Here is an 11,199-nt window from a genome sequence, read left to right on the forward strand (position 1 = left end):
CTGACTTGAGGGTCCAGTGAGCTCATGCCTGCACAAGACTAGGCCTCGTGTCTGGCGGCAGCAATAATAACTGTTCCTGTTATTAATAGGGAACGCTCCTTCTTCCCCCACTCCCTACCACAGAGCAGGCACTTGGGGATTTCAGTTGCCAAAGGACAGTTCCTGAGCCTGGGGTGTCCCCACGGGAGCCCTGACATTGGATCCTACATCCTCTGAGTTTCAGCAGCTGGCCAAAGCAGGGCCTCTGGCTGCGTGGCAGACCCAGGGCTCCACCCTCCTGTCCTGTCTGCCCCTACCTGCCCCACCTGGCCCTCGGCTGGGTCTGATGGGTCCAAGTCCTTAGCCTTTGCCCGGGAAGGGGGTTGGGCTGTGGTCTGATTGTTTTGCTATCAGAGCCAGGCCCAGCCCGGCCCTTTGATCCTGGCCCCCAGCCTTGGGAACTACCTGCCTGGCACTGCAGCCCGAGGTTCCAACGGAACGCGCTGCCCCTTGCCCTCAGAGGCCGAGGTTGGGAGATACCTGGAGGGCTTGAGTCCTCCCTCTCCCTGCTCCTGCTGGGCTGGGCTCTGTAGGGACTCAGACTTGACCTCTGGAGGTTAGTTCGGGCAGGGGTGGGATTGCAGAGAACTCCAAAGGCCATTTGGACAGAGAATTGTGCCCCAGCTTCCACCACCATCTCATCAGCTCATCCTCGGCTCATTCATTCCACCTGCTCATCCCCCCAGAACCTTCTGGCAGCATCACCTCCTCCTCTGGGCACCCCCCACAGTGCCTGTGCTTCCTCCTCTCTGTAGAGATCAATCTCCCTGGAGCTCCACGAAGACAACACTAGGTCTAATTCATCTGTGGGTTTCATTTCTGCTTGTCTAGACAACTGGCATTTACTGAGAGCTCCATACTTTGTATTAACACTTTTTTTTTGTTTGTTTGGTTGGTTGGTGTTTTGTTTTGTTTTATTGAGACGGAGTTTTGCTATTGTCGCCCAGGCTGAAGTGCAATGGCACGAAGTCGGCTCACTGCAATCTCCACCTCCTGGGTCCAAGCGATTCTCCTGCCTCAGCCTCTGGAGTAGCTGGGATTAAAAGCCCCCACCATCAGCAGGGCACAGTGGCTCATGCCTGTAATCCCAGCACTTTGAGAGGCCAAGGCGAGTGGATCACCAGGTCAAGAGATCAAGACCATCCTGGTCAACATGGTGAAACTCCATCTCTACTAAAAATACAAAAATTAGCTGGTCGTAGTGGCGGGCACCCGTAATCCCAGCTACTCAGGAGGCTGAGGCAGGAGAATCGCTTGAACTCAGGAGATGGAGGTTGCAGTGAGCTGAGATTGTGCCACTGCACTCCAGCCTGGGCCACAGAGTGAGACTCCGGAAAAAAAAAAAAAAAAAAAAGGCGCCCGCCACCATGCCCAGCTAATTTTTGTATTTTTTAGTAGAGACGGGGTTTCACCATGTTGGCTGGGCTCGTCTCGAACCACTGACCTCAGGTGATCCACCCGCCTTGGCCTCCTAAAGTGCTAAGATTACAGGCGTGAGCCACTGTGCCTGGCCAATTTTTGTATTTTTAGTAGAGACGGGGTTTCACCATGTTTTCCAGGTTGGTCTCGAACTTCTGACCTCAAGCGATCTGCCCACCTCGGCCTCCCAGTGTGCTGGGTTTATAGGCATAAGCCACCATGCTGAGGCTCCAATCAGCTCATTTTTAGGAGGGTAGAATTTGGCTGGGGAGGGGTGGTGTTGGCCCCTCCTCAGGGTGCACCTGCACTCTGAGTCACCCTTTTCCCCAGGGCAGGAGTAGAGGTGGCCTTGGTCCGTTCATTTGCTGGTTCCACACCCTTCCCAGCCGGGACCCAAGGGTCCTCTCCAACTTCTGGCTGTCCCAATATCCAGGGGTAAGGGGTGAGCCAGGTGGCTTTCTTTTCCTAAGGCTGTTCCTCAGCCTCTGGCGGGCCTGGAAGGGTTGTGGTATGAGCAGACAGGTATGCAGACAGGTGCCCTTGTCTGTGGCTGGCCCCGCCAAGCTCACAGGCAAGGCTGCGAGTGTCTGGGTGGCTGTGTGGTTGCAGGTGTCTTTGAGGACTGCTGCCTGGCCTACCACTACCCCATTGGGTGGGCTGTGCTCCGGCACGCCTGGACTTATCGGATCCAGGAGGTGAGCGGGAGCTGCAATCTGCCTGCTGCAATGTGAGTGGGGCCATGGGGGCTGGCAGGGTGAGGTGCACACACAGCCTTGCTCTCAGCCTATACCCTAATCTGGGCACCCCGCTCTGCTCACCACAGATTCTACCTCCCCAAGAGACACAGGAAAGTGTGTGGGAACCCCAAGAACAAGGAGGTGCAGAGAGCCATGAAGCTCCTGGATGCTCGCAATAAGATTTTTGCAAAGTTCCGCCACAACACGCAGACCTTCCCAGGTGAGCGAGACCCCCACTGGGCATCTAGGGAGCCTGCCCTCCCTGCCTGCAAGCCCATGTGTGGCTCAGACCCCGAGGGAGGGAATTGGAGACCAGAATACTGACACCTGCCTGAACCCCACACAAAGCCAGTTGCTGGTGAGTGGGGCACCAAGTGAATGACCAACTTATTGAGTCATTGTTCAGTTTTTGTTTTTGGAGATGGGTTCTTGCTCTGTTGCCCAGGCTGGAGTGCAGTAGCATGACCATAGCTCACTGCAGCCTCGAACTCATGGGCTCAAGCAATCCTCTCACTTTAGCCTCCCAAAGTAGGTGGGATTACAGGTGTGTGCCACCAGTCCAGCTCTTTTATTATTATTATTTTGAGACAGAGTCTTACTGTGTCACCCAGGTTGGAGTGCAGTGGTGCCATCACAGCTCACTGCAGCCTTGACCTCCCAGGCTCAAGCAATCCTCCTACCTCAGCCTCCTGAGTAGCCAGGACTACAGGCATGCTCCACTAATCCAGCTCATTATTATTATTTTAGTTTTTATTTTTATTTTTTGAGATGGAGTCTTGCTCTGTCATCCAGGCTGGAGTGCAGTGGCACAATCTCGGCTCACTACAACCTCTGCCTCCCGAATTCAAGTGATTCTCCTGCCTCAGCCTCCTGAGTAGCAGGAGCGCAGGCTCATGCCACCACGCCTGGCTAATTTTTGTATTTTTATTTTTATTTTTTTATTTTTTTTTTTTTTTGAGACGGAGTCTCGCTCTGTCGCCCAGGCTGGAGTGCAGTGGCCGGATCTCAGCTCACTGCAAGCTCCGCCTCCTGGGTTCACGCCATTCTCCTGCCTCAGCCTCCTGAGTAGCTGGGACCACAGGCGCCCGCCACCTCGCCCGGCTAATTTTTTGTATTTTTTAGTAGAGACAGGGTTTCACCGTGTTAGCCAGCATGGTCTCGATCTCCTGACCTCGTGATCCGCCCATCTCGGCCTCCCAAAGTGCTGGGATTACAGGCTTGAGCCACCGCGCCCGGCCAATTTTTGTATTTTTAGTAGAGACGGGATTTCACCATGTTGGCCAGGCTGGTCTTGAACTGCTGACCTCAGATGATCTGCCCGCCTTGGCCTCCCAGAGTACTAGGATTATAGGCATGAACCATCATGCCCGGCTGCAGCTCATTGTTATTGTTGTTGTTGTTGTTGTTATTATTATTATTATTATTTTGAGACAGGGTTTTACTGGAGTGCAGTGGCACAATCACAGCTCACTGCAGCCTTGTGTTCCTGGGCTCAAGCAATCCTCCCACCTCAGCCTCCCAAGTAACTGGGATGACAGGCATACACCACCATGCCTGGGTAATTTTTTGTTTTCATTTTGCAGAGACAGGTTGTGCCATGTTGCCCAAGCTGGACTGGAACCCCTGGACTCAAGCAATCCACCTGCCTTGGCCTCCCAAAGTGCTGGGACTATAGGCATGAGCCACTGCACCCAGCCAGTCCAGCTCTTTTAATCAGGACACTTCCCATTGGTGCAGATGGAAAGCTCAAGCACATGGGAGACTCACTGGCTTAAATAACCAGTCAACAGCTTCAGGCTCAGCTGGATCCAGGAGCTCAAAGGATGATGGCAGAGCTCTTGCTTATTTCTCTCTCCATTTCTCCAGCAGGCTCTCATGCTGCAAAGAAGTTGAGTTCTGCAAACTCCAAACTACCATCGTCTAAGTTTAGCAATCCCACCAGCAGCAGCAAGAGGAATGCCTCCCTCCTGACATCAGCTAATTCAGGTAAGGACTCTTGGTCATGTGACCGTCTCCTATCCATCACCTTTGCTGAGGGCTGAGGGCTCATGATTGGCTCACGCTGGGACAGGAGATTCACCTCCAGGACCAAGGAGGGGTGGTTGTGTGGTCAGCGCTGCACGTTCACAGGGGAGGGTCCTCGGTGGCTGTCCACTGCCGTGACCCAACCCAAAGACACTAAAGTGCGAAAGTGAAGCCCCAGGGGAGTGGCCCAAGAGCTCCAGGGCCCCCCACACCCAACAATTCTTCAGCAGGAACCAGGTGGGTGTGCTGTAATTCTATTGAATTCTGACATTGTCTCTCTCTATATAATATATATATAAATTTATATATAAACTATAAATATGGCCGGGTGCGGTGGCTCAAGCCTGTAATCCCAGCACTTTGGGAGGCCGAGACGGGCGGATCACGAGGTCAGGAGATCGAAACCATCCTGGCTAACACGGTGAAACCCCGTCTCTATTAAGAAATACAAAAAACTAGCCGGGCGAGGTGGCAGGCGCCTATAGTCCCAGCTACTTGGGAGGCTGAGGCCGGAGAATGGCATGAACCCGGGAGGCGGAGCTTGCAGTGAGCTGAGATCCGGCCACTGCACTCCAGCCTGGGCGACAGAGCGAGACTCTGTCTCAAAAAAAAAATAAATAAAAATAAATAAATAAATAAATAAACTATAAATATAGAATAAATTACATATTATATATTATATATTATATATATTATGGACATGATATACGAGATATATATGATATATAATTAATATATAACATAATACATATTTACATATTATATAAATATACAATTAATATATTTAATTATAATTAATATTATATATAAAATATAATTATATTACATAAATCATATATAAAATATGATATATAATATAATATATATTATATATGTAAATATATAATGTATAACAATATATAATATATAAATATATTATATATAAAAATATATATACAAAAACATATATTTTATGACAGGGTCTCACTCTGTTGCTGAGGCTGGAGTGCAGTGGTGCCATCTCAGCTCACTGCAACCTCCGCCTCCAGGGTTCAGGCGATTCTCGTGCCTCACCCACCCAAGTAGCTGGGATTACTGGCCGTGCATCACCATGCCTGGCTAATTTTCATATATTTAGTAGAGATGGGGTTTCGTCATGTTGCTTAGGCTGGTCTCGAATTTCTGGCTTCAAGCAATTCTCCCACCTCGGCCTCCCAAAGTGCTGGGACTGCAGGCATGAGCCACTGCGTCCAGCTGACATTGTCTATCTGGAGGTAGTGACACAACCCACAGGTTAAGGACTCAGTCCCCCAAGACTGCCCCCATTTCAGATGCTGATTGCAAGTAGCAAGTTGTCACCTGTATTTCTGACTGATTGGCTGTAAGTCAGGGCTTGAACCTCTGGTTGGATCATTTGCTAGAATAGCTCACAGGCTCAGGGAAACGCTCTACTTACGTTTACCATTTTATTGTAAAAGATTACAAAGGGGCTGAGCATGGTGGTTCACGCCTGTAATCCTAGCACTCTGAAAGGCTGAGGCAGAAGGATCAATTGAGCTGAGGAGTTCGAGACCAGCCTGGGAAACATAGCAGGACCCTGTCTCAAGAAAAAAAAAATTTTTTTTTAATTAGCTAGTTGTGATGGTATGCACCTGTAGCTCCAGCTGCTTAGGAGGCTGAGGTGAGAAGATTACTTGAGCCTAGGAGGTAGAGGTTGCAGTGAGCTATGATCATACCACTGGAACTTCAGCCTGGGAGACAAAATGAGAGCCCATCTCAAAAAAAAAAAAAAAGAGCTGGGTGCGGTGGCTCAAGCCTGTAATCCCAGCACTTTGGGAGGCTGAGACAGGCGGATCACGAGGTCAGGAGATTGAGACCATCCTGGCTAACACAGTGAAACCCCGTCTCTACTAAAAATACAAAAAACTAGCCAGGCGAGGTGGCGGGCGCCTGTAGTCCCAGCTACTTGGGAGGCCGAGGCAGGAGAATGGTGTAAACCTGGGAGGCGGAGCTTGCAGCGAGCGGAGATCCGGCCACTGCACTCCAGCCTGGGCAACAGAGCAAGACTCCGTCTCAAAAAAAAAAAAAAGATAGATATTACAAAGGATAGGGATGAATAAGCCAGATGGAAGAGATGCTTAGGTAGGCAAAGACTGGAAGAACTCAAGTGCAGGGGCTTCTGTCCCCATGGAGTTGGGGTACACCACCCATCCCACACACGTGGATGTGGTCACAAGACCCTGAACCCCATAGTTCAGGCTTTTTTTTTTTTTTTAGAGATGAGGTCTCATTCTCTCTGCCAGGCTGAAGTGCAGTGGCACAGTCATAGCTCACTGCCTCATTGAGTAGCTTGGACCACATAGCTCACTGTCTCAGCCTCCCGAGTAGCTGGGACTACAGGCCAGTACCCTCAGCTTACCAGAGATCTTTTTTTTTTTTTTTTTTTGAGATGGAATCTCACTCTGTTGCCCAGGCTGGAGTGCAGTGGCATGATCTTGGCTCACCGCAACCTCCGCCTACTGGGTTCAAGCGATTCTTCTACCTCAGCCTCCCAAGTAGCTGGGACTACAGGTGCGTGCCACCACACCTGGCTAATTTTTTGTATTTTTAGTAGAGACAAGGTTTTACCATGTTAGCCACAATGGTCTCAATCTCCTGACCTCAGGTGATCCACCCACCTCAGCTGCCCAAAGTGCTGGGATTACAGGCGTGAGCCACTGCGCCTGGCCTTCACCAGGGATTTTTTTTTTTTTTTTTTTTTTTGTATTTTTAGTAGAGACGGCATTTCACTATGTTGGCCAGGCTGGTCTCAAACTCCTGACCTTGTGATCCGCCTGCCTCGGCCTCCCAAAGTTCTGGGATGACAGGCGTGAGCCACTGTGCCCGGCCAACCAGAGGTTTCTTTAGAGGTTTCATCACATAGGAGTGAAGGATGATTAACTCCATTTCCAACCTTCTTCCCCTTCCTGGAGAATGGGACTGAAAGCTCCTAGTTTCTAATCAACAGCTTGGTCTTGCTGGTGACCAGCCCCCACCCAGAAGCCCACCAAGAGTCACCTCATTAGAATAAAAGATGTCCCCATTACCCAGGAAACTCCAAGGGATCCAGAGCTCTGTGTCAGAAACAGAATTCAAAGACCAAACATTAGCACAAAAGGCCAGGCGCGGTGGCTCACGCCTGTAATCCCAGCACTTTGGGAAGCTGAGGCAGGCAGATCACGAGGTCAAGAGATCAAGACCATCCTGGCTAACATGGTGAAACCCCGTCTCTACTAAAAATACAAAAATTGACTGGGCATGGTGGCGGGCGCCTGTAGTTGCAGCTACCTGGGAGGCTGAGGCAGGAGAATCACTTGAACCTGGGAGGCGGAGGTTGCAGTGAGCCGAGATTGCACCACTGTACTCCAGCCTGGCAACAGAGCGAGACTCTGTCTCAAAAAAAAAAATCAGCACAAAAGATTCTAGCACTCCTATTACTCAGAAACTCATAAGGGTTTTAGGAGCTGTGTGCTAGGGACTGGAGGTAGAGACCAATGCATATCGTTGCTATTATTTCACAGCCATCAATTTCACTTCGGCCTAATTGCTTCTGCAGGACTGTGAGCCGACTCATTTCTGGGATCCATCGGCACAGGAGGGGCCAGATCTTTCTCCGCTAAAACCATTGCCCTACAGACCCAGCTGTCCCCACGCCTCTGTTTTTCGGGTCAAGTCTTAATCCCTGCACCTAGGTTGGTCCTCCCTCTCCACCCCCACCACCTCCTGTCCCTCTGGCAACTGGAAAGAGAGAGTTGACCTGATTTTAAGCCTTTTGCCACTCCAGGGACCGGCGTCAACCCTGAGCAGCCAGTGTCTCTTGTAGAGAAGACTTAGGATACCTCTCTCACTTGCTGTTTCTTGCCACCCCCCCTGAGCCATCCCAGTGTGTCCCTCTGGGTCCCTGCAAAACTCTAGTCAGTTCAAGGATGCCCCTCCCAGGTTATGCTTTTCTATAACTTTTAAATAAACCTCGGGGAGTGATGGAGTCATTCCTGCCTGTTATGTTTCATGATGAGGTGCAAGTTGCTGCTGCCCCACCCTGGGGTGAAGCCAATGCGATCTTTGCCACCCCAAGCTCTCCTAACAGACAGCTCTCGAGGGGCCAAGCAGTAGCTGCTGGCTGCAAATTGCACTTCCCAGCTGGTGACCTTGAAACAATTGGTCACTCTCTGGTACCTCTCAGCTTGTCTGTAGAATAAGGGTCACTGCGCTCGCTCTGCTTAGATTCCAGGGCTGTGGTGAGTCCAGCTGATGGACACAGAAGCCCTCTGCAAGCTCTTATGGGCTGCCTGGAGGCCACTGGTAAGTCAGGTGGGCCAGGAGTGGACCAAGGACAGAGCTCTGGTGCCAGGCGCTAGTGACAATTCTGCAGGTGGAGGCCTGAGTCACCACCCGATGATGCTGTCTTCGGTCCTTGGCAACCTGAGTTTCCATCACAACAGAGAATGATCTGGATGAAAACCAACACACATTGGCTGGGCACAGTGGCTCACATCTGTCATCTCAGGACTTTGGGAGGCTGAGGTGAGTGGATCACCTGAGGTCAGGAGTTCAAGGCCAGCCTGGCCAATATGGTGAAACCCCATCTCTACTAAAAATGCAAAAATTAACCAGGCGTGGTGGCGGGCGCCTGTAATCCCAGCTACTCAGGAGGCTGAGGCAGGAGAAATGTTTGAATCCGGGAGGCAGAGCTTGCAGTGAGCCGAGATCACACCACTGCCCTCCAGGGTGACAGAGCGAGAGTCTGTTTCAAAAAAAAAAGGAAAACCAAGCACATCATCTCTTAGGGGACACCCTGGTGGTTTGGGGTCAGGGACTGGGATGAAGTTGCAGAAGAAATGCAGTCACGTTCAGTGTTCAGGCTCCACCGCACACTATGTGGGTGATCCAGACAGGTTCCACAAGCTCTCTCAGCCTCAATTTTGCCCCCCTGGGAAATGGGGGTGATAATACTGCCTGCCTCATAGCGCTTTGTTGGGGACCAAATACACTGTGATGTGTAACATGTACAGCACACAGTATATGCTGTGTATTTATTAACACAATGAATATCCTGGCCATTGGAGTTCCCCTGGAACCAGGAAGGGTAGTGTGGGGGCTGATGGCCCGGGAACATGCCCACCTTTTTCCCTGTGTCACCCAGGCTGGAGTGCAATAGCATAATCTCCGCTCACTGCAACCTCCACTTCCCAGGTTCAAGCGATTCTCCTGCCTCAGTCTCCTGAGTAACTGGTATGACAGGCATGCACCACCAACCCTGGCTAATTTTTGTATTTTTAGTAGAGATGGAGTTTCACCAAGTTGGCCAGGCTGGTCTTGAACTCCTGACCTCAAGTGATCCACCCGCCTCGGCCTCTCAAAGCACTGGGGTTTTAGGCATGAGCCACTGCACCTGGCTGCCCAACTTCCTCCCCTTCCCTCGTCTTTTTTCTTTTCTTTAGTGGAGTCTTGCTCTGTTGCGTAGGCTGGAGTGCAGTGGCATGATCTTGGCTCACTGCAACCTCCACCTCCCGGGTTCAAGTGATTCACCTGCTTCAGTCTCCCAAGTAGCTGGGATTACAGGCGCCCACCACCACATGTGGCTTTTTTTTTTTTTCCAGTAGAGGCAGGGTTTCACCATGTTGGCCAGGCTGGTCTCAAACTCCTGACCTCAGGTGATCTGCCCACCTCGGCCTCCCAAAGTGCTGGGATTACAGGTGTGAGCTACCGCAACCCATCAGGTCACCCAACTTTCAACCTGGCCTGACCTTGGCCAAGGTGTTTAACTTCTCCAAGCCTGTTTTCCCTGTAGAACGGGGATGGTAATAGCATCTATCCCGTGAGGTTGTAGTGGCAACCAAAGTAGTCAATCATCCTAAAATACTTAGACACTCACGCCTGCAATTCCAGCACTTTCGGAGGCCAAGGCAGTAAGATCACTTGAGCCCAGAAGCTCAAGACAAGCCTGGGCAATATAGGGACACCCCTATCTCTGTTTTTTTTTGTTTTTCTTTTTGAGACGGAGTCTTGCTCTGTCGCCCAGGCTGGAGCGCAGTGGCACGATCTCGGCTCACTGCAAGCTCCGCCTCCTGGTTCACACCATTCTCCTGCCTCAGGCTCCCGAGTAGCTGGGACTACAGGTGCCCGCCACCACGCCCAATTAATTTTTTGTATTTTTAGTAGAGACAGGGTTTCACCATGTTAGCCAGGATGGTCTCGATCTCCTGACCTCGTGATCTGCCTGCCTCGGCCTCCCAAAGTGCTGGGATTACAGGCGTGAACCACCGCGCCTGGCTGGGACACCCCCATCTCTAAGAAAAATAAATTTTAGGCCAGGTGTGGTGGCTCACGCCTGTAATCCCAGCACTTTGGGAGGCTGAAGCAGGAGGATCATGTGAGCTCAGGAGTTTGAGACAAGCCTGGACAACATGGTGAAACCCCGTCTCTACTAAAGATACACAAATTAGCCAGGTATCGTGGCACACACCAGTAGTCCCAGCTACTTGGGAGGCTGAGGCACAAGAATCATTTGAACTCGGGAGGTGGAGGTTGCAGTGAGCCAGGACTGTGCCACTGTAGTCCGGCCTGGGTGACAGGGTGAGACTCTGTCTCAAAAAGAAAGAGAAAGAAAAAGAAATTTTAAAAAATTAGCTGGGTGTAGTGGCGTGCACCTTTGCTCCCAGCTACTTGGGAGAGGCTGAGGTGGGAGGATTGCTTGAGCCTAGGAAGCGGTGACCACAGTGAGCCATGATCGCGCCACTGCACTCCAACCTAGGCAACAGAGCAAGACCCTGTCTCAGAAAAAATAAAAAAAAAAATTGGAATGGTGTCTGGTATGCAGTACCTGATCAGGAAGCATGAGTCGTTATTACCAGTCTGGGGAGCCCACAAGGCCTTCTACTTCCCCAGGCACGAGATCTGCCTCGCCCAGCCCGAGGGCAGGATCTGCTTACTTCAAGAACTTGCCAACGGGCAGGCAGAC

The 11,199-nt window shown here is 51.0% G+C and overlaps 1 protein-coding gene across 17 annotated transcripts in view; it reads left to right on the plus strand.

The window, feature by feature from the left end:
- The window catches only part of CCL25 (C-C motif chemokine ligand 25), a 49,281-nt gene extending 41,054 nt beyond the window's left edge, over positions 1-8,227 (plus strand). For 9 of the 17 annotated variants that reach the window (XM_074025647.1, XM_074025646.1, XM_074025648.1 and 6 more), the window contains 4 exons: positions 2,068-2,185; positions 2,282-2,415; positions 4,062-4,181; positions 7,795-8,227. In XM_074025647.1, the coding sequence (XP_073881748.1) occupies positions 2,068-2,185; positions 2,282-2,415; positions 4,062-4,181; positions 7,795-7,802 (380 nt within the window). In that variant the 3' untranslated portion in view covers positions 7,803-8,227. The remainder of the gene's footprint in view (positions 1-2,067; positions 2,186-2,281; positions 2,416-4,061; positions 4,182-7,794) is intronic. The other 8 variants (XM_074025657.1, XM_074025655.1, XM_074025652.1 and 5 more) reach the window with 1 other exon arrangement.
- The last annotated feature ends 2,972 nt before the right edge of the window (positions 8,228-11,199 follow it).

This window comes from Macaca fascicularis, chromosome 19 (genome assembly GCF_037993035.2).
Source record: "Macaca fascicularis isolate 582-1 chromosome 19, T2T-MFA8v1.1".
In the NCBI taxonomy this organism is placed as follows: Eukaryota; Metazoa; Chordata; class Mammalia; order Primates; family Cercopithecidae; genus Macaca; species Macaca fascicularis.